Consider the following 26,474-nt stretch of genomic DNA (forward strand, 5'->3'; position numbering starts at 1 on the left):
TAAGACGAAGCAGCTAGAATTAATGATGTAATTACAGAGCGTCAGCCAAACCAGCAGTCCTACCAGGTGGAAGAGAAGTGGATCTGAGCCATTGTGTCAGTCACATGGCCACTGAGGCCCATCAGCAGGCGGCTGTGGGATAGGAGCACTGGGTGGAGTGGAGGTCCTGGGAGAACCAAACAGACTGTAAGTTCCTAGGTACCAGGGAGGTGGTCAGCCTTCAGATTAGCTACCACTGGGCTCACAAAGGTCATCATCCAGCAGGTATTGTGTGAATGTCTCCTTTCCCGCCAGCTGTGTGGTGTCTTGTGTCCCGTTTTCAATGGTGCTGAACACTGGCAGTGTATTAAATTTCCGGCGGTCAGCACAAATATTATTTAGTTAATTACGAATTGTTCTGGGGTGGGCTGTGAATAAATATCGTACCACATAGGGAGATAACATGTTTGGATACTGTTTAACTGTTTGCTCCAATCACGCTGAACTAATATATGTATAACTTTGAGGATATAACATCAACTAACCAATGGAATCCCTTGGAAACATCGAAGAAGTGGACTTTCTAATTTGCAAGTGTTTCAGAAGATTTCAGACCATTATTGATTATATGATACGAAACTAGTGAGATTACATTCAGAGGGCAGCCTTTCGAACTGAGCCTTTCCAATTTTCTGTTTGATTCGTGCTTACCCAGCTGTAACAAACAGAGTTGCTTCTTGCCCGGTGTGTGCTCCACTTTTGAGTATGTTTTTTATTATCTAATTTGTGGAACCCAGACTGCAGTTGTGTGGTCTGAGCCACTGTCCATACAAACACCCAGTTCTCATTGCTTTCAACAACCTCCACCCCTTCCAACTCTTGTGACAAGTTCAGTCCTATATTATTTGACAACACTTTTACTGTATAGTTTCTTAATGAGCTCGCATCGTTTTGTAATACTGATTGGTTAGGATGGTGGAGCATAATTTCTTTCAACTTTTCAGAGTCGAAAAGTACACCAGGTGTTGTACACTGGTTTGATTTTCAAATCTAATGACAATCAAACTTGCTTGCCCAGTTCGGGAGATTACAGGTGCTAATATTGAGACATCTGAAACCAGGTCGGCTTCACTAATCAACTCTGAAGGGTATAGAGTCAGACCGCTGTCATGGGTCCTGTGTTCAATTGGAGGAACACCTTCTAGGTTAGTCCTTACTGGGGTTTACAAGTAAGTAGCACTATTTGAAGCACCCACACCCACCTTCGATGCTACGATTTTCTTTGCAAAGGAATTAGTAGGTTCACTCGTAGCAAACTTAAAAATAATACTATCTTTGACAGGCGTGTCGCTTCCACCAACAGTGCACTCCCCAAATGCGTCTAAATATGGTTAAACTGTACATCTAATTGTACCTTGGTGAAATTGTTTGAAACTCGTAACGTACCAAGTAACAACCACTGCAACCATCATCTTGAGTACTCTATTGCAACTATGTATCATCTTCTGCAATATATTGTAACCGCTGTAACCGTCACCTTAAGTATTCCAATGTTAACCTGTAAACATCATCTTAAGTACTGATGCGCCTTGAAGCCCCTGGGCTAAGCGCGCTTTACAAATGCCTCAATAAATAAATAAATAAATAAAATAACAGCCCTACTAAGACTTGTGACATTCGGATCGTGCCAGTGCAGTAACAAGAAGGGCAAGGCAGGGTAGTTGGGGGGTGGGAGGTGGAGCGAATGCAAGTCTGCGCGAATGCGAAGTGGTAGTGTGGGAAGGGAAATGCAGGGTAGAGAGGAGAGAGTGCAAGTGTGGGGGGCGGGAGATCGTAACAGGTGCTAGGTGATTGTTAAGGGGAGGGCAGGAGGGCAAGTGCCAGGGAATTGCATAAGGTGCAGGGGGTGAGGGTCCAAACTCAGAGAGAACCAGGCAGCCAGTCATTGTGGCAGATGGTAGAGTTAGCAGGGGAGGGAAATACTCTTTTTCATCACTTCTAGGCAGCATTCCCTGCTGAGGGTAGGGATTCCGAGCACTTCATGGTGAAAAAGAATGGTCTGACAGTGCCAAACTTATTTACATGTTTTAACTGCTCTGATCCACACCTATGATGCTTGATAAAATAAAACCAGCCAAGTAATGGATTACCATGAATCCGTTTGTATTAGACGCTGCGGTTTTATTGCAGAAAACCTATTAATTTATTAGGTAGAATGGATTCTAAAGTACCGAGTGGAGAAAGCTGAGCAGATGGAAAGTGCTGCGAGACACCCCAACATTTGTCAGATAACACATCTTAGATACCTTTTCTTTGGACTATCTGAAAGTATTTATTGCCGATATGGTGAAATGCATTTGCTTTCTGAGTCTACGACAAACAGCACCACTGCCGTTCCTGGCTGTCGAGATGGACTTTCCTTGCATCTGTGGTCCAGCACTCTGTTGCAGTGGCTCAGGCTCGGTCAGTCCTGCTTCCTGGGAGTCCGGAGGATCTTCCTGGAGCTCGACCAGCTTAAAAGCAACTCACACAAACTGGTGTTCCTCTCCCTGGTGTCTCAGTTCCAGCAGCAACTCTGTGGAAATTCAACCAGCTTCGAGATAGATGTCCAGGTGGCTTACTTTGTAGTTGATTGGTCTCACCAACTCAAAAGGGAGAAGTGGTCCTTGCAGGGGCTTCTCTGTCGATACAAAAGTGGAGTTTCAGCACAGCAGCAGGGCTTTAGGGGGCAAACCAATTCCAGGAGTTGCAGCTGGCGTCCTCTCCAAGTTCTCTTCGGATTCCTTCGTTCAGTGGTCGACTCCACCTTCCAAGCCAAAAAGCCTCGCCTTTTAAGCAAGTTTCTCCCATTCATTCGAGCCTGGCTGTCAATCACCCAGCAGGGTGGCTGTCCTTGCCGGACAGCCAGCCGGCCAATCAACTAGAAGTGCATTCCTGTCTCCTAGGAGACTAAGCACAGGGAGTTTCGCGTACCTCCCTCACTTCCTGCCCCCACCAGACACCCTGGAGCCAGAAGCGGGCTTCACTTGTGAATCCCGCTACAGACAAAATTAACAAAGGGACCCAACCTGGTTTGGCGCGCACAGTAATTCTCAAGAAGGACCTTTCCACAAAGAAATGGCGAAAAAAGAAGACCGGGCCATTTTGACAAAAATGGCACCCAAGGGGGCTTTACTGCAGCTGCAAACGTAGCCCGCAGTAAAGGCACAACATGGTAGTAAAAAGTAAACCACTGCTACCAGCCATTCAAAAAAGGTTACATGACAAACTAGACAAAGGGGATACCATGTAAACCCTCCAGCACCCTATTGTAAAATAGTGTGTGCTAGGTCTAGAAAAGACACAATTGTAAAGTAAAGTCAATTTCACTTTGCTGCTCTTGGAAACAGAGGAGAAAGGTATCTAAACCTTTGGAGAAATCTGAAAGACTTCCCTGTGCCACTGCACTGAAGGTGCTGTGTGACACAATGTAAAAAGATGGCTATGGAGTTTGTCAGACTCCAAAACCAAAAGAAACAGTGTAAAAATCACATTAAAATACATGAGAGAGTGGGAAAAAGGGTCTCACTCTCTCCAGGTAAAAATGAAAAAGTCCTAGAGTCCAGCAAAAGAGCTGGGGGTCTCTAAGGTAGAGAGGAAATAGCACATTTCTGCGACTTTTCCATAACACAACCCAATTGATTTTCAGGAACAGTTTCTAAACCATATAATATACACGATGCAATTCCTTTGGTATACACTTCCAGAAGTCCCTCTACTGACTCTCCACCAATTCTTTTGATGAATCCCCTCAATACCAGCCAACGTCGCATAGCTTTAGCTTTAGCTTTAACATATGCAATAAAAAAAAAATTCTAAAAAAAGAGTATAACCAAAACCATGAGTCCTCGGTGTCTGCGCCTCATTCCTGGCTCCTCACATAGCATTTAAAACAGGTAGTACATACAGATTTCACTTCAATGGAATTGAAACCCGTAATCGTTTCTAGGTAGAAAGAATAAACACTGCTAACAGGAGCATCTTTAGCCATATTATTTAACAGTAGGCTCTTAAGAATCTGTTGACTTAGAAAGCATCCCTTTCCCAGCCTGGCTTGATGGTACTAATACTTTACCTGTGTTTGACGACAGTGGCTAACTATTTCCATATTCTGTATACAAGAGTGTACAAAGCTGCTGCGTTCATCACACATTCCTAAATTCATCCAGTACTTGAACATTCCCCATTTCACAAAATGTCAAAAAAGGGACAAAAAAATAAGGTTCATAGTATAAACCACTAACATGAAAAGCATCTCTGCAGAAATAGTCCATGATCATACATGAAAAGTTTAGAATGCCTGGCAGTTGGAGATATGTGGCATTGATATACACTAGGCTTTTACAATTAGTTTTTGTCCGGGACAAACAAATAATGTACTTGTAAGAGTAATCCAGTAAAGGCCAATAGGGGCGGTAGGGTGGAGAATCTTAATGTCCCTCTAAAGAAAAGGTGGACATATTTATGCACCCATAGCAATACTAGACCACATTATTTCAGTGGCACTTATACAGGGCATTCAAATTGTTACAATAGTCCTTGGCCTTCAGAGAAATTGCATTAACAGCTTGAAACGATTCTTTGACAGTGCAGCTGGTTATGCAATCTTCCATTTTGATCTGACACGTGAGACAACCACAAGGGAAAGTGCTACCCTAAATGAGATTCACACAATAATTTAAAATGGCTTTCCATGTGGAAAACTAACATCTCATTTCAAGATGTGGGGAATGAACGTATCGCTTGTGTTGCCATAGTAGATATTCAGGTAGAAAAACTCCTTATTGCGAATTTCTCAGTTATTTAAATGATCTGTCTGGAATTCTTTTTGTAAAAGGTTCAGGTCATACTTTACAACCAAATGCTGGAGCTATACCCTTCCACAACATATATGTAGCACATCTGCACGACTATGCATACTTATCCATGGATATATTTTAGACAAAACCATTTTACAACCTTACATCATCTGAACTGGCCTGACTATACCACAAGAAAGAATACAAATGTAGAAAAGAATACAGCTCAATGAAATTACCTCTCCTGAGGGAAGACACTTTCTAAAACTAGATCTATGTCACATAGGCATTGGGAACTGTTGCAGGTAGCTGTTAGATGATGGAAGAATATCTTTACAAGCCTGTGACTGTACAGAAGATCTCCGGCAAGGGAACCAGGGATATTTGTGACAGTGATGTGCAGTACCGATGAAAAAAACATTTATTTCTCTCACACACAATCAGGTAAGGAGCTGTATATGCTGTGTTTCAACACCTTCTTGGGCCAGCTCTATGAAAATTGGCACGTGTCTGAAAACAGATAAGTTGAAATATATAGAGCTGGTCCGTTGTCAACTCTTATGCCAAAATACAAAAAGAAAAACAAAAAGTAAATAAAACTAGGTCCATTCATTGGGAAAATGTGCAGACATTTTCTTTTTTTCAGCAAAAACCTGAAGCAAGACGCAATCTAGAGACTTGGAGTTTTTTTAAGGAAGATCTAGTCTTCACAAATGGAGACTGCCTTTCATCACCAAAGAGAAAAATGTGTGCAAACTGTTCTGAGATTTTGAACCTTGCAGGTAACCTGGAATGGATTTGCCACTTACCTGTATGGCTTTAAGGAGACCTTGTACTGTGCTCAGAGGCAGAAAGGACAAGTGGTCAAATGCCTCAGTGACCTTAGAAGAGGAGCTCTGGAGGATAAGTGGAGCAGACACAACAATATCTGACAACAAATCTGGAAAACAATACGCAAAATCATCTTATTTATATGCAAACATTTATGAAATGCAGAATGCTAGACAATTCACAAAGGCACCAGTAAAACAGTTAAATTGCCAAACATTGGAGAATGCACAAATGAAAGATTCAAATGAATTAATTCTGATCTTTGGTTAACAAAAACCAAGGTCCATAAACATTGCATGGACACTTGCATAATAAAAGGATCAGCAGGCAACATACAAATTCCCCTCAAGTCAATAAATATAACCTGATCAGTAAAATAAACTGGGTACTAATAAAAAGGATTATCCAGTGCTCAGAAGTGGGAGCATGAAGCACTATAAGCACACCTTATATTATTGATAATATTATGTAAACTGTTAGGAAAGACTTTTCTACAATTCCCAATTATGACGCTGTTAGGGAGAATTCTCAAAAATGTGCTAATTCCCTTCACCTTAGAGACCCCCAGCAACTTCGCTGGATTTTGAGGACTTTGTTTTTTTACCTGGAGAGTGTGACCCTTTTACCCACTCTCTCATGTATTTTGATGTGTATTTTACTCTTGTGTTTTCTTTGGTTATGGAGTTTTAGACAACTCCATAGGCATCATCTTTTCATTTGTGTCACACAGCACCCTCAGTGCAGTTGCACAGGAAAGCCTTTCCGGCTTTCCCAAGGTTTAAATACCTTCTCTGGGATAAACTACTGTTTCCCCAGAATAAATAAAGTGAAATTGACTTTACTGGTCTTTTAAATTCCTAGACCCAGCACACCCTATCTTACAATAGAGTGCTGGAGGGGTTACTTAGTATCGCCTGTGTCGAGATACTCATGTAGCAGTCAAATGCTACCCTTTCATCTCAGAATGGCTGGTGGCAGTGGTTTTACAACAAACTACCATGATTTTTCCCAACCGCAAACTATTCATAGCTCGGTAGCGTGAAATCGCGCGAGCCATGTTTTTCAAGATGGCGTCTGAGCCCCCCTCTGTAAAAACAGGTCCCGGTCTTCTTTTTTCATCATTTCTTTTTGAAAAGGTCCTTCTAGAGTTTGTCTCTGTGCGCCAAAACTAGTTTGGTCCCTCTGTTCCATCGCCTTTGGCGGGCTTCAGGAGTGAAGACCGCCTCTGGTGCCCGAGTGTCTGGGGTGGGCAGGAAGTGAGGGAGGTGCCCAAAACTCCCTGTGCTTACTCTCTTCGGAGACCCAAATGCACTCTGTGGTGAGTGGCTGGCTGACTGTCCAGCAAGGGCAGCCACCCTGTTGGGTGAGTGGCAGCTAGGTGGAATGAATGGGAGAGAACTGAATAAATGGGGAGTCTCTTGGCTTGGAAGGCAGAGTCGACCATTGGAACGAAAGAACCGAAGACGAGCTTGAAGAGGACGGCTGTTGCAACTCCTGGACCGTTGGTTTGCCCACTCAAGCCCTGCTGCAGGTCCGAATCGCCAAGTTCATTTTGACAGAGAAGCCCTGCAAGGACGACTTCTCCCTTTGAGTTGGTGGGACCAATCAACTCGACAGTAAGCCACCTGGATACCAATCTCAGAGCTGGTTGTATTTTCCTGAGAGTGCTGCAGGAAACCGAATAACCAGAGAGAGGGACACCAGTTTGTGTGCTTTACCTACAGGTAGCGGAATCTAAGTTTGACAGCTGCAAGCTTTTTGACCAGTCCCAGTACAGTGCACGAGTCCCCCAACCTCCTCCCTCTTGTACCCACGACTGAGGGCCAGGAACAGCGATATCTGCAGGAACTGCCAGGAACAGAAGTCTTCAGCTGCATCTTTTTCTTCATTCTAAAGGTACTGTGAAATCAGTCAGAGTACTTATCTCTTGCAGTGAAAGTGTATGTTTGTGCATTTATATAGCGCTACGAACTCCCAGGTATCTGAGCGCTGCTTATTTCCCACGGTGTCTGGTGCTCATTTATCGACCTCCGAAGGATGAAAGGCTGAGTTTGGCTCTGCCGGGATTCGAACCTGCGTCAGCAGGCTCTGCATGGATGTCAAAGCGAGCGCTCTACTCGCTGTACTATCAGACCCAGCAGTGCTTGCAACTTTTGCAAATCGCAGCCCTAATTAGCTTGTGACCCAACATACGATTCTTCTTTTTACAAACTACTTCTGAGAACTTGTGCAGAGACCTTTCCGTTGAACTACCAGAACCGCTTTATCCTATCCAAGACTTTATCCCATTAACTTTGGCCTAGCCTATTGAATTGACTCTTCTGGTGAACTCAAAATATCTAAACTGTCTAAGAATAATTGTAACCTTTCATGTTCTAATAATCTTTGCCTTTTACTCCTCTTGAAAAGTATTCTGAAATAGTATTGAAGTATATTTGTGTGTTATATAATTGCCTCCTTCTTATGAATGTTTTATAACTGACAGACAAATAAATTAATAAGTATTTATCAAAGAAGCCTTGAGTGTAAGAGTTTATTTGAACAGTTGTGATTGTAGACCTCTGTGTAACATCATTACTGCTCCGGTCTGCTCAGCTCCACTACCAAAAGTTTGTAGTACAGACTGTGTGGGAGTGAGGGGTTGTTTAGGCCCCCCTCATACATTCAGCACGATGTAACCACTTTCTCGTACAATAAGGGGGGACGCTTCCAATGCTCGCATGCACACTAGCGGTGTCAGTGGCAGATGCAAGGTTTGGTGACCCCCCGCAACTTGATTGGGACAGGTGTCCAGAGGACACGTGCAGTGCGGTGAGATCTGGGACGCCCCAAACAAAACCATCGCCTCCGCGGTTGACCAGTTCGCGCGCACAAACAAGAGGTTCCAAGGGTTCCCGTTTTCCAAATACCCAACTAAAACTGCTCGCCAAGGCGGGTCACGACTTGGTGGGGGTGCAAACCAGATTGTGGATAGACCGTGAACGGTGGCCCTTGGACCACCCTACTGAACACGTGAGTACCGGTTGCAAGATTCTCAGGAGAGGAAGGAAAAATAGGGAAAGGGGTATAACAAAGTAAAAGAGAAAATAGGGGAAGATAAAAACAGAAACTGACGGTATAGTTTAGGGTCTGTGTGAATGTGACTGAGGCTTTTTCTTATCTATCATTTATATGGCCATTAGGTTGTTGTGGAAATAGAGATAAAAAGAGTACGGGATCCTAGCTCCGAAGGGGGGTAGAAGGCGGCGCTGCATAGCATTGTCTCGACCAGTGCAGGGAACAAGTGGAAATAAAGAGAAAAAAAGTAGGAGTCTCATATTTAGTAGACTCAGAGTAGTAATTTAGAATATTCTTTTTCCGTGTAAGCAGAACTCTTGGAGAGGTAGCCTAATGGGGGCTCAGAGGTGGGGAGTGTGAGAAAATAAGAACGAGGGACAATAAATTAGAGTAATTGAAAAAAGGGGGTAAAAGAGAAAGGTATATGCTACATGTTCAATGTGCTAAAGTTTTTCGTCAATGTGTTGGAAGTTCTTTTCATGTTAGTTTGTCAGTAAGTATATAAGTATCTGTGCATGCACCAAAATAAGGTTTGATGAGAAATACTGGTAAATAATTTGTGATTTACATTGGTAAATATTTGCGATTCTTGCAAAAGGGTGTAAGTAAAAAAGGTTGTGATAGTTTTTTATATTGACTGTGAAATAAGATTGAACAGAAGTGTTAAAGAAAGAAGGTTACTTGGTGATTGACATTGTGTAACTATACCCAGAAAAAGAAGTGAACACAAGCAAGAGCAAGAGCAAGAGCAAGAAATACAGTATTATGGGAGGGACTACACCACTAGCACATATCTGTGAACACCTTCCTTTGTATAGTGACAAAATACAGAAATGTCATGATCAATGGGTGGTGGAAATAAAAGGAGAGGGTGTGCCGCCTATATGGCCGGAAGGAGGGTCCTTTGAGAAACGTGTATTGTATCTAGTCTCAACACATCTGCTAGCGAAATACAGGGGAAAGCAATTGCAGAACAGAAGGCGAGGTAAGTAAAGACACAGTAACCGAGAAAGAGAATGCCCCGGAGGGAGGAGAGGGGGCGACAGGGGAAGAATGCACAATAAAAGCGAGAGAGAATGACCTCACTAGAATTTACCCGTTGTTGACAAGACCTGCAGTGGGATACAGTGAACCCCTGTATGTGCCAGCGTCCGCCACACCAGCTACCCCGGCAACAGCATCAGCCACCGCCCCGCCACCATACGAAATAGGAGGGTTATATGGACCAACTAGTGCCCCTCCAGTGAACTTAGCGCGGCTAACAGGAGACTTAGATAGACAGCTCACACATGCACCGATGGAAATAACGCGATTGTGTGATAGGGGCCAGATGTTGCCAGGGGGAGGGGAAGTACCACCATTGGCAGCAGTTGACCTCACCCCTCCACCAAGTGTCGCAAGGGGATCCATACCATCCCCGCCGCCAATACCAAAAGGGCAGGAACAAGAGTGCCAATCTGGAGAGTTCCTGTTCCCTTTAAATGGAAAACCAGTATGAATAATAAGACCTGCAACCCCAGACAGCCAAAGAGGGGAGGTGCAAGGAGAAAGGGAGTCAGAAGAGGAGATAGGAGGAATGGAGTGACCTAGATGAATATGAAGAGGGGGTGGAGGCAGTGGGATCTCCGCTGCCATTTCAATTCGAGCAAGAGGATGAAAGAGCCGCGCCAAGGTGGCAAGGGAGGTTAAGGCAAAGGGTAGGAAACGTGCTGGTGAGTAAGACAAATAAGGGAACGGTTAGTAAGAAAGGAAGAAAAGCAAAACTACAAATGCCTCTGATACACAAGGGAGCAGGGAGGCCACACTACATTCCATGGGCACAGATGGATAAGAATAACCTATTGAAACTTCTTCCGCCACTTTCGGGTGGGGTGGGGAAGTAGATACATGCATTTGAAAAAAACAAGCAGGAGTGCCATTAGCCATAGGGGATGTAAAAAGTTTACTATTGTCTGCAGTAGGTGACTAAGCAGGCGCTGTGTGGGTGAAGATGGGGTTCCCGGGAGTTACAATGAACTGTGACCGCCATGATGGGTCACCATTTAATAACGTCAGTATGGGATGCATTGCAGAGAACTTTTCCAGACACTCCAGATGTACACTTAGTGATGCAATGCACTATGGGAGAGGAGGAGGAGCCTACGCAATTCATCCTTCGGGTGCAAGACCTATGGAGATCTGAAACTGGTACGACGTGGGACCAATCCACCGCCTTGTTCTACTTTATAATTAAAAAAAGGACTCCCGAAGGAGGTACAGAAGGCCTTGGATAAAATAGCTGGGATAGAAGCCAAGGGCTGGCCAGGGATTCAGAGCATAATAGTACACCATTGTAGGAGGATCAAAGAAAGAGAAAGAGAGATAGTGCAGAGAAGGTTGGCAGACGAAGCAAAGTTAGTCCAAAATAAATTAGTGAAGGTCGCAGCGATGAATGCCACAACACCAACTGACAGGGCGAAGGAGAGGAGGGGGTAGGAAATACACCAGCAAGTATGGCCGCAACGTGGGCTGCAAATGGACAGGTGCAATGGGACGGAGAGGAGCAGTACAGATGGCCCTGGTGGCAAAGAAGGTCCGCAAGAGGATGATGTGGGTACAGAGGATCGAGCGGGGGATTCGGAGGAATGGGAAATAGAGGATTTGGAGGGCCTGGAATGAGGCGAGGACCACAAGGGTCATGTTGGAATTGCGGGAGGTGGGGACATTTTTCGAGAGAGTGCAGGATGCGACCAATGGGATATTACCAAGGGCAGCCCCCAATGGGACACGAACAGCAGTATGGTCACCCACACCCAGGCAATCCCTATGGGTTACCTATGGGAGGGAATGGACGAACAATACTATAATGAGCCACAGCAGAGGAAACCACAAATGCAACAAAGGCAACAACCAACACCGCAGAGGGGTATGCAACAACAAATGGCAAGGCAGAACACTACGAGTAATGCAAACACTAACATTTTTGCAACGTATGCAAATGGCGCGCCGGCACCTTTTCGCGGCGCAGCGGTAGTGGCGGACAATGTATTCTCTGTTCCAGGAATGGAGACATATTCAGACTAGGACAGCCCACAGAAAGCAATTGCGTGTCCAGTCCTATCCACTACCCTACGTGCAGAAGAGGAACCACTAGCGGGGGCGGAGATAGGCAACAAACAGTTCATCTTTATGGTGGACTCGGGAGCTGAAAAATCGTGTCTCATGGAAGGCTGGTTCCCGCTCTCGGGAAAAAATGTGGAAAAGCAGGGGTTCTCTGGGGCAATTTTAAAAGTTCCTTATAGAAAAGATCTTGACATAACGGTGGGAGGGAAAACGGTGCGAGCATCTCTACTATATCATGAAGACTGGCCAATAAATTTGTTGGGAAGAGACCTCCTGAGTAAATTGAATATGACCATTTCCTTTACCGAGCGAAGGATAGTGTGCTCCACCCCAGGAGTGTGCCCAGTAAGGGCAATGCTGAGGATTAGCACCGTGACCAACGAAATTGCAGTAAGAGGGGTGCCCATAGACATGGACATGTTCGTATATGGGATCCGGGTACTTGCCAGAGTGGTGCCAGAGATAACAAGAAAGGAATGGAAAGTTCCCTCAGATTTTGTCTCCTGCCCAATTGTGAATACAGATGTTGTACCAGGCACCATTTTGTCTATAGACCTAGAAGGGTACAGGTTTCAAGTAAACATAGCGTGGTGATAGGACTGGACACACATGGATGCGAATGGAGAACAGTACTATGCAGAGACCCAAATATATTGTTGCGCAATTTAACTGATGAGGAATTGTTCACTGAAAATGAGAGTGATGGGGAAATAATGGAAATAAGTGTGCCATGTGACATGATCCAACACAGGGAAGTGCACAACCCCCTCATGGCTAGTGTTAATGTGCCACCCACCATATTTGAAGAAGACATGGAAAAGGTACTGCCAGAAATATGGACCACAGGCCCTCATGATGTAGGACTCTTACAAGAGGTCACGCCCACCAAAATAAAACTGAAACCAGGTGCGATACCGTCAAGAGTTAAACAATACCCACTATCAGGGGAGGCAGAGGAAGGAATTAGAGAAACAATAAATGCATTACTGCAACAAGGGATAATAGTGCCGTCCACTTCACCATGCAACACAGCGATTTATCCTATCAAGAAAGCAAGGGGCGGCTTGGAGGATGATCCAGGACCTCCGCCCACTTAATGATGTCATACAGAAGGAGTTTCCATTAGTGCCCAACCCTGCTTCCATTCTGTGTAGCATACCTAAAGATGCTACTTGTTTCACAGTAGTAGATTTGAAGAATGCCTTCTTCTCGATACCACTTGACCCAAGCTGTCAGTACCTCACAGCGTTCACGCTAAGGGGCGGGGGGGAACAGATATGAACTTTGTAGATTACCCCAGGGATATTGTGAAATCTCAAGCATTTTCAATAGAATCTTACACGAAGATCTTGGCAACACTGATGTAGAGAGCACGATAATACAGTACGTAGATGATTTACTAGTCTGCAGTAAAAATGAAGAACAATGCAGAACAGACTCAATAGCATTGTTAAATATACTAGCCACAAAAGGATACAAGGTGGACAAAGGAAAGCTGCAATATTGCCTAGCAGAGGTGCTCTATTTAGGACAGCTGATTTCAAAAGATAGCAAGAGAATTTTACCAGATAGAGCAGCAGCAATACGCCACCTGATGATACCAGAAACAGTGAAAGACATGCAAAAATGTCTTGGCATCTGCAATTACTGCCGTGCCTGTATACTCGATTATGCAGCATACACTCGCCCACTGTTACAGGCCCTCAAGGAAGCACAAAAGAATAATGTCCCATTAAAATGGACGGACGAGATGATGACACAATATTTCAAATTGAAAGACCTCATTGCACACGCACCGGTTTTGGCGAACCCCGATTATGATCAGGAATTTTACCTGTTCTCACACTGCAATGTCATTTTAATGACTGCAGTTTTGACCCAGAAAACATCATTAGGTCACAAGCCATTGGCCTACTACAGCGGTACACTAGATTCAGTAATGCAAGGCCACTTCGCATGCGAACAAGCTCTCGCTGCAGCAGCCTTCGCAATAGAAAAAAGCGCCACCATTGTGATGGGATGCTCAGTGACACTATATGCAGAACACTCACTCTTTGCAAATTTAGAACGTTCAAAATCTACATTAACAACACAAAGGGCAACAGCCTATGAAATTATAATATCGAGCCCAAACATTCATGTGGTGCGATGCAAGACCGTAAACCCAGCTATATTCATTACTGAACTGTCATGATCACTGCTTCCAAGGAGCCAGGACCAGCCCAACGTCCTTGGAAGCAGGCCCCTAACCCTAATCCTAGGTACCAGCCGGTCCCCACGGGAACCTTTTGGACCTTGTCCTGGCGCCGGTGGCACCAGGCTCATCAGAATCATCGGTCCCGGCACTGGAAGCGCCGGGCTCATAATATGTGTGCAGATGCTTGGGTGGACTTACCTGCAGCAGACCATGCTGCTTACTTACCAGCCTCTTAGAAGTCCTCTGTGAACAGGAACTACTTTCTTACCTGGGTGGGGCAAGCTACACTCCCTTGATTCAGCACTGGAAAGCTTCTGGAACTGGAACTCTTTTCTTACCTAGGCGGGGCCGTGGAGGAAGACGCCTCATCACTCCAAGGCTATTTAAACCACACCCGATAGACGAAACGTGCTTCGCGTTATTCTGCATCTGCAGCAGAACGCTCACCGAGTCTGCTCCAGCCTTTCTTCTTACGATCCTGAATCTGCAAGAATCATACTCACCATTCCTGCATCCTGAATCTGCAAGAAGCATACTCACCATTCCTGCATCCAGTCGAGAGCAGCACCTGCAGAGACAAGAAACAGCAGGTTAGCAAGGCAGCCTTAACTCGCAGTGCTACTCACCTGATCCCTCGGCTGCGGTCATTTTCGGCACGCTGCACCTCCGCCTGCGAAGATAAAAGCATTGTCACTACTCACCGGCACTCCGTGAATTCTGGATTTCTTCACACTGCATCGCCGCCTGCGGAGATAAAAGCATTGTATCTACTTACGGACATTCCGCGGACTCCGGCGCTGCAAATTAACTTCTGAAAGACAAAAGAAGAGACATTAGACAGGTATTTACTTACGCCCATCGCGCTCTTCGCAATAGAACGCCTGCAATACTCCGGCGTCTCTTCGGCACGAACTACGCTGCAAGGGAAAAGACAGTTAGAGCGCTTGCATTCACTCACGCATTTCCAGGCGCTTCACTCCATCTTCCTCAAGAGCCCTGCAAGACAAAAGGGAGAAAAGCATTATACGAAGTCCTGTTCAATGTTAACGTGCCTTGCACCTAAAGACTATAAAGACTAAAAAGGTGTCTGGAAACTCACCGCTCGTGCAGTTAACGACGGTAACGGTCTTCTGAGTCCAAGAGGCCTATGTTTCACCAGTGAAGGAACTGGCAACAGCGCCCTGCGCCCGACGCAGATGGAGAGCCCAGCATTCACCTATCTAAGGTGAGCACGTTGACCTGGGGGCTCTACGGAGAGGGAGAGAGAGGAATAGGGACATTAAACAACCCAGACCATTAACCCCCCATATTCTTTCACCTGCAGAAACCTCACCCTACGAGTTCGACACACAGTGCGAAGAGGTTCGACCCCAGAAGCCCATCGGGTTCTGCACATCACCTTTCGAGTCACAGACACCTTCCTGCCAAGATCAGCGCCTCCGTGGGAATCAGGTGAGCGTTACAGAACGCGAAGCCCACCGCAAAACTCCTACCCAGGCGCAATGGAAACCTCAGACACTGATCACTTAGCCCAGTTGCTCGGGGAATTAAGAGCAGAAGTACATGCAGCTCGTCAGGAAACAAGCTCTCTAAGAAGAGAACTGATAGTTTCCAAGGAGCGAACAGAGGACCTCGCTAGGCAATTGCTACAAACGCAGGCAGGACAGACACCTCTGCCCGCTCCAGGAGGAAGCTATCCTTCTGCATCATCTGTAAATCCAGTGCAAATCAATCTACCTGGTAATGTGCCCTTGGCTCCGCCCCAACGTTTTTCTGGTGACCCAAAGAAATTTGCAGTGTTCCTCAACCAGTGCCGCTTACATTTCTTATGTCGACCAGCTGCATTCCCAACAGACCAGACCAAAGTGGCTTTCGTGCTTTCTTATCTCAGTGGCAGCGCCGCAGATTGGTCGATCCCTTTAGTCACCCAGGATGATCCGGTTTTACATGATTTCCAGGCCTTCCAGTCCAGCATGGAGAAACTGTTTGCAAGACATGCACAAGGGCAGGCCTTGGACAATGAACTTCTTTCATTACGACAGGGTAATCAAGACCTCTTGACCTACATAGCCTCATTCAACAGACTCATAGTGGAAACTCAATGGCCCGAGGATAAGAGAATTACGCTTTTCTACAGAGGCCTGCGTGGAGAGCTCAAGGATGTGTTAGCTCAAGTTGTGAACCCTCCACAAGAATGTTCAGACTATATTGACTTAGTCGTCCAATTGGACCACAGATTACAGAACAGGAAGGCTGATCGTTCTAAATTTGATACCCGAGTGTTTTCTAAACCACAGACTTCTACTAAGGGAGCTGACACTGTGGAACTCATGCAAATAGGGGGGATGAAAGGTCCTTTAACCCAAAAGGAGCGGGAAAGAAGAAGACAGCTGTAATTATGCCTCTATTGCGGAAACTCGGGGCACTTTCTTTGAGACTGTCCAGTGAAACCAGCTAAGAAGGCTGTAGGAGCCGCAGATTCCAGTACCTCAAGTTCTGAGCAGGGAAACGACCTAGCCCGGCAAGTGTAGAGGTCCTCTTGCCGAGCGTTAAGATCTGTCCCGTGACCTCGCACTTCGTGGTGCCCATGGTCCTCATTAGTCCTGCACGTCCGGATCGTTTGCATGCAATTGAAGCTTACATCGACAGCGGAGCAATCGGCAATTATGTGGACCGTGAAATGGCATCAAGGATGAATCTACCCCTTGTCCCTAAGGCAGTAAAAGACGTCATTACTACAGTGGATGGCACGGAGATAGCCTCCGGACCAGTAACGCACGCCACCCAAGAAGTGACGCTAGTGAGCCAAGATGGACACCGGGAGAAAATCGTGTTCGATGTGATCAAGGCCCCTCAGTTCCAGATCATTCTGGGAATCCCTTGGTTAGAGAAGCACAATCCTCAGATCAACTGGCGAGCAAAGACGGTTCAGTTTCCAGGATGTTTTACCACTTGTTATCCTCGGCCTGAAGTTTCAGTGGCGGCAATCTCTTCTGAGGTTCCCACATTACCTCCCGACTACCAAGAATTCCAAGATGTCTTTCGGAAGGATCAAGCTAACACCCTGCCTCCTCATAGGTCTTACGACTGTCAAATAGACCTGATACCCGGAACAACTCCTCCTTGCAGAAGGATTTATGCCCTCACCGAGCCAGAGAATCTTCACCTCAGGCAATATCTGGACCAATACCTAGCTAACGGGTTTATCCGTCCTTCTAAATCTCCAGCTTCCTCGGCTTTGTTCTTCGTTCCGAAAAAGGAAGGAGACCTTAGAACTTGTATAGATTACCGCGCCCTGAATCAAATCACCGTTAAAAACAGATACCCGTTACCTTTGATCCCTGAACTCCTGGACCAAGTCAAAGAAGCATGTATATATACAAAGTTGGATCTCAGAGGAGCCTACCACTTGGTACGAATAAAAGAAGGCGATGAGTGGAAGACGGCCTTTCGCACCAAGTATGGGCTATTCGAATATCAAGTGATGCCCTTTGGACTTTGTAACGCTCCTGCCGCTTTCCAGTATTTTATGAACGATGTCCTTAGAGAACTCATAGATGTGTGTGTTGTTGTCTACATTGATGACATCCTTGTCTATTCATCATCTGAAGAGGAACATCAGAGACACGTTAAAAAGGTTCGAGAGACTGCGTCAACATAACCTTTTTGCCAAGCTTGAAAAATGCGTTTTCAACGTAACTGAAGTTGAGTTCCTGGGATTCATATTGTCACCTAATGGGGTTCATATGGATTCAAAGAAGGTCGATGCAATCATCAAGTGGCCATCACCAACCTCGGTAAAAGGAGTTCAAAGCATGTTAGGCTTCCCTAACTTTTACCGCAGATTCATTCCTGAATTCTCTCGGATAGTCCAGCCCATCACCGCTCTGTTAAAGAAGAACAAACGTTTTGAATGGTCTACTGAAGCAGAACAAGCTTTTCAGGACTTAAAAGCTAAATTCATTTCTGCACCTGTTCTAAAACATCCTCGCCCAGAACTCCCCTACATCGTGGAAACGGATGCTTCTAGTCTTGCTATGGGGGCAGTGTTATCACAAAGAGATCCGGTCACACACCAATTACATCCAGTAGCCTTTTGGTCCCGCAAATTCTCGGCTTCCGAGATCAACTATTCAATTACAGACAAGGAACTGTTAGCTATCAGATCGGCCTTTAAAGCCTGGCGGCTTTATCTTTTGGGAGCCAGACACACAGTCACCGTAATGACTGACCACCGCAATCTACAATATCTGAAGACGGCCAAAGCTCAGTCTTCCAGACAGCTTCGCTGGGCTCTGTTTCTGGCTGAGTTTGACTTTCTAATTACTTATCGATCCGGCAGTAAAAACGGAAAAGCAGATGCCCTCTCTCGGATGGGAGTAGATGAACATTTGACCAATCCAGAACCAATACCCATAATCCCAGAACAAAGGATTTTGGGGTTGGTCAGCGCTCAATCCTTTGAAGACATCAAGACTACAGTCAAGTCACTCCTAACTCCGGCCGATTTGCAGGACTGGCAATTAAAGGGAAAAGGATTCTCAGTAGATCAAGACCTACCATATTTCCAAGGGCGATTGTACTTGCCCTGTGAGAAAATACAACAACAAGTAATCTCCGGTTATCACGACTCTCTAATGGAGGGTCACCCTAGCATTACCAAAACCATGGAAAAGATCAAGAGACATTTCTGGTGGCCATCATGGAAGAAGGATATTAGAGACTTTGTAATCTCCTGCGGTGTGTGTGCCCAGAATAAAAGTCAGAAGGAGAAACCAGCCGGCCTTTTACACCCTCTGGATATTCCTCCCTGTCCATGGCATACCCTGTCCATGGATTTCATCACGGACTTACCTCCATGCTCAGGGTATAATACCATTTTAGTAGTCGTGGATCTATTCTCCAAGATGGCTCACTTCATTCCCCTGAAGGGCCTACCTTCGGCTTCGGTATTGGCCCGAGAATTCTTAGAAAACATTGTTCGGTTACACGGTTTTCCCTCGGTTTTAATCTCCGATAGGGGAAGTCAATTCATCTCCCACTTTTGGCGAAGTTGCTGTCGTCTAGCCCAAATTGATGTAAGACTTTCAACCAGTCACCATCCCCAAACTGACGGACAAACCGAGAGGACAAATCAGACTCTAGAGCAATATCTGCGTTGCATGCTCCAACAAACTGAAAACCCTTGGAAGGATATTCTTTGGATCGCTGAATACGCTTACAACAATTCGACTCATTCTGGAACCGGGAAGACTCCCTTCTTCCTATTATACGGACATCATCCTAGAACCTCTAATCTGGATCCTCCCCAAGAATTCGAAACACCTGCTGTGGATCATTTGCACTCTGAGATTACCCGTGCCTTTAAAGAAGCCACTGCCCATCTGCAAAGAGCTAAAGCTCAAGTCAAAAAGGGAGCAGATCGACACCGTAAAGAGGCCCCTCACTACGCAGTAAGAGATCAGGTCTGGTTATCCACTAAGCACCTGCCTCTAAAAGGACCCCGCACCTTCAACCCGAGATACCTTGGACCTTACCCCATCTCTACCATAGTTAATCCTGTGGCGGTCAAATTGGAATTACCTGCGCATATGAAAATACATCCAGTATTCCATGTCTCCTTATTAAAACCAGTACAACCAGAAACCCGATTGACTGAACTCCCAGAACCTGTTTTGGTAGACGGAGAACTCGAATTCGAAGTAAAGAACATTCTAGACTCCAAGATCTCCAAATCTAAGTTATATTATCTGTTTGATTGGAAAGGATACGGCCCCCAGGAAAGGTCTTGGGAACCCTCAGAATATGTCCACGCACCTCGTCTGGTCAAGAGATTCCATCTGAATCACCCCGACAAGCCAAAAACCCCCGGAGAAGACATGCTTAGGAGGGGCCTTGAGGGGGGGTACTGTCATGATCACTGCTTCCAAGGAGCCAGGACCAGCCCAACGTCCTTGGAAGCAGGCCCCTAAATCCTAGGCACCAGCCGGTCCCCACGGGAACCATTTGGACCTTGTCCTGGCGCCGGTGGCACCAGGCTCATCAGAATCATCGGTCCCGGCACTGGAAGCGCCGGGCTCATAATATGTGTGCAGATGCTTGGGTGGACTTTCCTGCAGCAGACCATGCTGCTTACTTACCAGCCTCTTAGAAGTCCTCTGTGAACAGGAACTACTTTCTTACCTGGGTGGGGCAAGCTCCACTCCCTGGATTCAGCACTGGAAAGCTTCTGGAACTTGAACTCTTTTCTTACCTAGGCGGGGCCGTGGAGGAAGACGCCTCATCACTCCAAGGCTATTTAAACCACACCCGATAGACGAAACGTGCTTCGCGTTATTCTGCATCTGCAGCAGAAGGCTCACCGAGTCTGTTCCAGCCTTTCTTCTTACGATCCTGAATCTGCAAGAAGCATACTCACCATTCCTGCATCCAGTCGAGAGCAGCACCTGCAGAGACAAGAAACAGCAGGTTAGCAAGGCAGCCTTAACTCGCAGTGCTACTCACCTGATCCCTCGGCTGCGGTCATTTTCGGCACGCTGCACCTCCGCCTGCGAAGATAAAAGCATTGTCACTACTCACCGGCACTCCGTGAATTCTGGATTTCTTCACACTGCATCGCCGCCTGCGGAGATAAAAGCATTGTATCTACTTACGGACATTCCGCGGACTCCGGCGCTGCAAACCAACTTCTGAAAGACAAAAGAAGAGACAGACAGGTATTTACTTACGCCCATCGCGCTCTTCGCAATAGAACGCCTGCAATACTCCGGCGTCTCTTCGGCACGAACTACGCTGCAAGGGAAAAGACAGTTAGAGCGCTTGCATTTACTCACGCATTTCCAGGTGCTTCACTCCATCTTCCTCAAGAGTCCTGCAAGACAAAAGGGAGAAAAGCATTATACGAAGTCCTGTTCAATGTTAACGTGCCTTGCACCTAAAGACTATAAAGACTAAAAAGGTGTCTGGAAACTCACCGCTCGTGCAGTTAACGACGGTAACGGTCTTCTGAGTCCAAGAGGCCTATGTTTCACCAGTGAAGGAACTGGCAACAGCGCCCTGCGCCCGACGCAGATGGAGAGCCCAGCATTCACCTATCTAAGGTGAGCACGTTGACCTGGGGGCTCTACGGAGAGGGAGAGAGAGGAATAGGGACATTGAACAACCCAGACCATTAACCCCCCATATTCTTTCACCTGCAGAAACCTCACCCTACGAGTTCGACACACAGTGCGAAGAGGTTCGACCCCAGAAGCCCATCGGGTTCTGCACATCACCTTTCGAGTCACAGACACCTTCCTGCCAAGATCAGCGCCTCCGTAGGAATCAGGTGAGCGTTACATGAACCATGTACAGTTGAGGAAGATGATATTCCCAAAGCGAGTAAAAATGCATTACAGGAGGGGGAAATATACTTTGTAGATGGGTCAGCATCAATAGAGAGTGAGACAGGAGAAAAGCATGTGGGGGCGGAAGTTGCAAGAATGGAAGAAGGGTATGAGATTATCGTGCAGAAACGCCTCCCCTCATTACTCAGCTCAAGCAGCAGAACTGACCGTGCTAATTGAAGCGTTGCACACAGCCAAAGGATGTGCTGTCACAATATATTCTGACTCAGCATATACTACAACAACAGTGCATTCAGGGTTGTCACGATGGCGACGAAGAGGGTTTCGAAGGGCAGATGGTTCGCCAGTATAACACACAGCCCTAATGAATGAACTAATAAAAGCACTAGCAGAACCGTCAGTGGTAGCGTTGGTGAAGTGCCAAGCCCACACTAACAACACAGACGCAATCTCATTGGGAAACGCAGCAGCCGACGCTGCTGCAGCGAAAGAGGCTGCGTATTTCAATATTCCGCAAGCAGATACACAAGAGGAGGGATACAGCCACACACCAATTGCCCAAATAATAGCGCTCCAAAAACGTGCACCTACAGAAGAACAAGAGTTTTGGGGGAAGAGAGGTTGTAAATAGTCCCCAACTGATTTAATATGGATACAGGAACTAACAGGGAAGGTAGTAATGCCAGTGGAGTTATTAGAAATAGCATTTCAGCAACTACACTTCCCAACACACGTGACTAAACAACATATTGCAGCTGAGATACAGGAACATTGTTTTGTTCCGAATTTGCGGGAACACTTGTCAAAATTTACAACATTCAAAATTCAAAATTCACAACAATGCTCAACGTGCCAGTCATACAGTTCAGGAATTACCCTAAGGACGTTGCGAGGAACGTTACTGCGTCCTGTGGGCTCATTTAGAGAGCTACACATTGACTACGCGGATATGGGGGAAAGATGTAATGGAGCAAGATTTCTGATTGCGTTAGTTTGTCCATTCTCAAGATGGGTAGAAGCCGGACCATGCCCCCACCCGGAAAGCGAAGTGTGCCGCAAAGTTCCTAGTGCGGGAGGTTTTCTCAAGGTGGGGCATATATGACGTAATAAGATCAGACAATGGCACTCATTTTGTTAACGATCTATTTAAAGAAGTTACCACCTTACTGGGTGTCAACCACAAATTATGTTCGATTTATCTCCCAATGGCTAATGGGGTGGTAGAAAAAAATCAACGGCCTACTCAAAAGCAAACTATAGAAGCTGTGTAACACGCTTAAGAAAAACTGGGTGTATTGCTTGCCCCTAGCACTGTTACAACTCAGAACGCAACCAAGTAAAGACCATCATTTGAGCCTGCACGAAATAGTGACGGGTCGGCACATCCATACGCCACTTTCCCCAGTAAGCAGAGCATCAGACGCTCACAGAGCTGTCACAGTGCTGGGGGATGAATTTAAGGAATACCTTACACAGCTGACACACGCAGTGCATAGCATAGCAAAACAGATCCCGCCACCCTTCACACAATGCTGAGACAGATACTACAATGCCAGCACAGGACAGCCCAAAGGGTCAATTAATACCAGGTGAAAATGTGTACGTGCAAAGTTTTCATGGGCCTTATGAGGTTATCTATTGCACACCCAAAGCTGTTAAGGTAAAGGGATTGAAATATTGGGTGCATCTGTCGGATGTGAGATGAGCACGCTATAGTGCAATCCCTCAATGTGAACAAAATAACAGCAACAAAGTTGTAAGTGGATAAAACACAGGTGTGCAAAAAGCAAAAGGACAGAATTCAGAGTGACAGAACTCTCTCTCTCTTCCTTTAACTGTCTCTCTGTTTCTCTTCTTATCTCTCGCTTCATCTGTCTCTCGCATTATAATAACTGACATTATACACGAAAAAGGGGACTATCATTATTTATATTTTCTGTGATGAAAAGTTGAGTTTATGTTGATACAATTTAAATGACAGTAGCTGAATAGAAGTATGTATATTGAAAGTATAATGAATTAAATAGTAACTAAAATAAAAAATGTTTGTAATGACAATGAGAGAAATTAATGTGAGTAATAATGAAACATATGCATTTCACTTAATTTTATATCGCCCCCTCCAGGTGGAAAAATGGCAGAAAGGAGGGCACGTACTGACAACAACACAGATTTAGATAGAGATAGGGTAGATAGTATAATGAGTAAATATTATAATTTCGAGTGTGGTCTCACTCACAGCCCACCAGCTGGGAGGAGAGGGCAGGAGCCTTCTCCTACACCCCTTTGTGCTGCTGCATGCCACCGACGAGCCCCATGCACCCGCCTCACCCGACGAGGGTGAATAGCCACAGATGACCATCAGCATTGCCCTGCCTTGAACCCAAGCACCTGAGCACTGCATAAGCAGCTTTGCCGCCCCATCGAGCTCACTTTGTGCTTCCCGCGATACTCAGAAGCCATCCTGCACACAACGATAATGGTTGCGATGAGCATTCTCGCACTGACAAAGAAAGCATCTTTGAATTTAGCGCCACGCAACACCTGATTGGCTGAACACCCATTCATCCACCCGCCCCCAGACAGGAAGGCGGAAGCCGGCCTCAGGCGAAGGGCCGAGGAAAAGCGCCTGTCTGTGCCCCTTTCTGTTCCTTCACAGCCCACCAGCTGGGAGGAGAGGGCAGGAGCCTTCTCTTCTACACCTCTTCGTGCCGCTGCACACGGCCACCGACGAGCCCCATGCACCCACCTCACCCGACGAGGGTGAATAGCCACAGATGACCATCAGCATTGCACTGCCATGACCTCAGGCACCTGAGCACTGCCATAAGCAGCTTTGCCGCCCCATCGAGCTCACTTTGTGCTTCCCGCGATACTCAGAAGCCATCCTGCACACAACGATAATGGTTGCGATGAGCATTCTCGCACTGACAAAGAAAGCATCTTTGAATTTAGCGCCACGCAACACCTGATTGGCTGCACGCCCATTCATCCACCCGCCCCCAGACCGGAAGGAGGAAGCCAGCCTCAGGCGAAGGGCTGAGGAAAAGGGCCCGTCTGCGCCTGTCCGCGTCGGGCCGCAGAGAGCTGCGCAGCCCTGGGGCCCTTACCGCTAAGTAAGTACTATTTCCCTCAATATCCTAACGCTGCACAAACCTGCCTGAAGTCATTTACATCGGACAATTCACTACACTCCCTGTACCCTGCTCCTGCGTGTCATAATATGTACTGTAACAACTCAAACCTTTACATATCGTATTGCATTGTCACGCCCTCTACCCTTATCTACTGCCTGCAATGTATCCCGTTATCTCGCACACATTGTCTGAAGTGCCTACCTAATGAAAGTTAGCAGAAAGTGATCCTTTGCTTTGACCTGCTATTGCCCAGTATGTAGTATTAAGGCCACTAGCACCAGAAAATAATTAGCTCGTTTCTTGTCAACAATAACACTGTTCCAAAATCTCTAGGTCTACCTCTCGTCAATGAACGTTGTAACGCGCCGGTATTGCAAATTTAGTGCTTATGTCTGATATCATAATAGTTTTACCCCTGTGTAGCACTCCAGCGCATTATCTGCAGCACTCCCTCTCAGTTTATGTTATTGACGGTATCATTGTACACCTCTAGTTTAGCTCATGCTGTTGATAGTATCACGGTTCATATCCACTGCTCCACCCACCTACATCACAGTTCCCCTAGTCCACGCATCAGACCAAGTAGTCCTTTGTATCTAGCCCATTTTGCCCACCGTGCTATGGCCATAGCCCTCAGAGCGTTTAGCTTCAGAATAATTGAATTACACTATCACAGCACAACCCACCTCTATTCAGCCCAATTGCAAACGGCAGATAGCTCTGCTAATCATCATTATGTTCCCTTATTGTGTTGTACCCAACACTATACCATGCACAGGTAACCATTTCCTGATATTCAGTAATGGCTTTTCCAGACAGGCATGTCCCAGGCACCACCCCATACCTTGCCCAACACCATTACTCCCACACATGCCACCATTTCAAACAAGCTCTGAACTAGGGCATAATACCACTGTCACCTCTAACTCTCCTAACGAGAGCATTGCTCCTAACCAAATAGCAGACCCTACCCCATCCAACATGCTCTCAATAGATACCAACCCCATTGTTGGACTTAACAGAATCATTCGCCTCAGATCTACCACCAAGTTTCTTACTGTGCACCCCACATTTTCACGTAGCATACCTAAAATACCCACTTACAACAACCCCCAGCAAGAAAAAAAGAAGGGAAAAGAGGTACCTCCCACCCCTAACTATCAGAAACACATATCCTCCCCAGCCACAGATGCCGAAATTTGGCAAAACAGCAACCCTCAAACCTTCAACCAACCTGAAAAGTGCCCTTATCAATGCCCGATCGCTAGGAACCCATGCTATTGAAATTCATGATCTAATTACTGAACTAAATTTTGACCTACTAATCATCACAGAATCCTGGCTTCACCAAGCCTCAGCACCCTTACTTACCCTTGCCATACCAACTGAATACAGCATATACAGAAGAGACAGAACGCATACCTCAGGAGGCGGTGTTGCTATTATAGCAGGGAACAACTTACAAATCAGACTCATCCCCATCAAAGTCATCCCAGGCTATGAAATCATGCTAGTCAAACTCGCCCTTAACGATCAAACCACAATTAATATTGTAGTGATATACAGAACACCTAGCTCCAATAGCCTGCCAGAAACAGATATCCCGCTACTGCTCACACCGTTTATCAAACCCAATACTAAATGCATCATCCTTGGAGACCTCAATCTAGGATTCAATGATGACAAAGAACTCAAAGCCACCTCACTTTACACAGCGCTCAAAGACATGAACGTCACCCAGCTGGTGAATGAGCCTAGACATGTCAAGGGCAGAACCTTGGATTGGATCTTGTCACTTAATCTCACTATTGACTCAATCCCACCCCTCAATTGGACAGACCACCATTACACAGAATCTACTACTATAAGTAAGGAACTCCCTCCTCCCAAGTCTAATACCAGGGACACAATTGAAGCTAGAAATGCTCGCAAACTCACAGTAGAAAGCTTCACCCCTATCCTCATCAAAACGCTTGAATCCAACCTA

At 46.0% G+C, this 26,474-nt stretch overlaps 1 protein-coding gene across 4 annotated transcripts in view; it reads right to left on the reverse strand.

Annotated features, from left to right (window-relative positions):
* FANCI (FA complementation group I) overlaps positions 1 to 26,474 on the reverse strand; it is a 1,757,660-nt gene that overhangs the window by 1,350,906 nt on the left and 380,280 nt on the right. For all 4 annotated transcript variants that reach the window (XM_069624307.1, XM_069624308.1, XM_069624309.1 and 1 more), the window contains one exon: positions 5,627 to 5,757. In XM_069624307.1, the coding sequence (XP_069480408.1) occupies positions 5,627 to 5,757 (131 nt within the window). The remainder of the gene's footprint in view (positions 1 to 5,626; positions 5,758 to 26,474) is intronic.

This window comes from Ambystoma mexicanum, chromosome 11 (assembly GCF_040938575.1).
Source record: "Ambystoma mexicanum isolate Mex_15411 chromosome 11, UKY_AmexF1_1, whole genome shotgun sequence".
Taxonomy (NCBI): Eukaryota; Metazoa; Chordata; class Amphibia; order Caudata; family Ambystomatidae; genus Ambystoma; species Ambystoma mexicanum.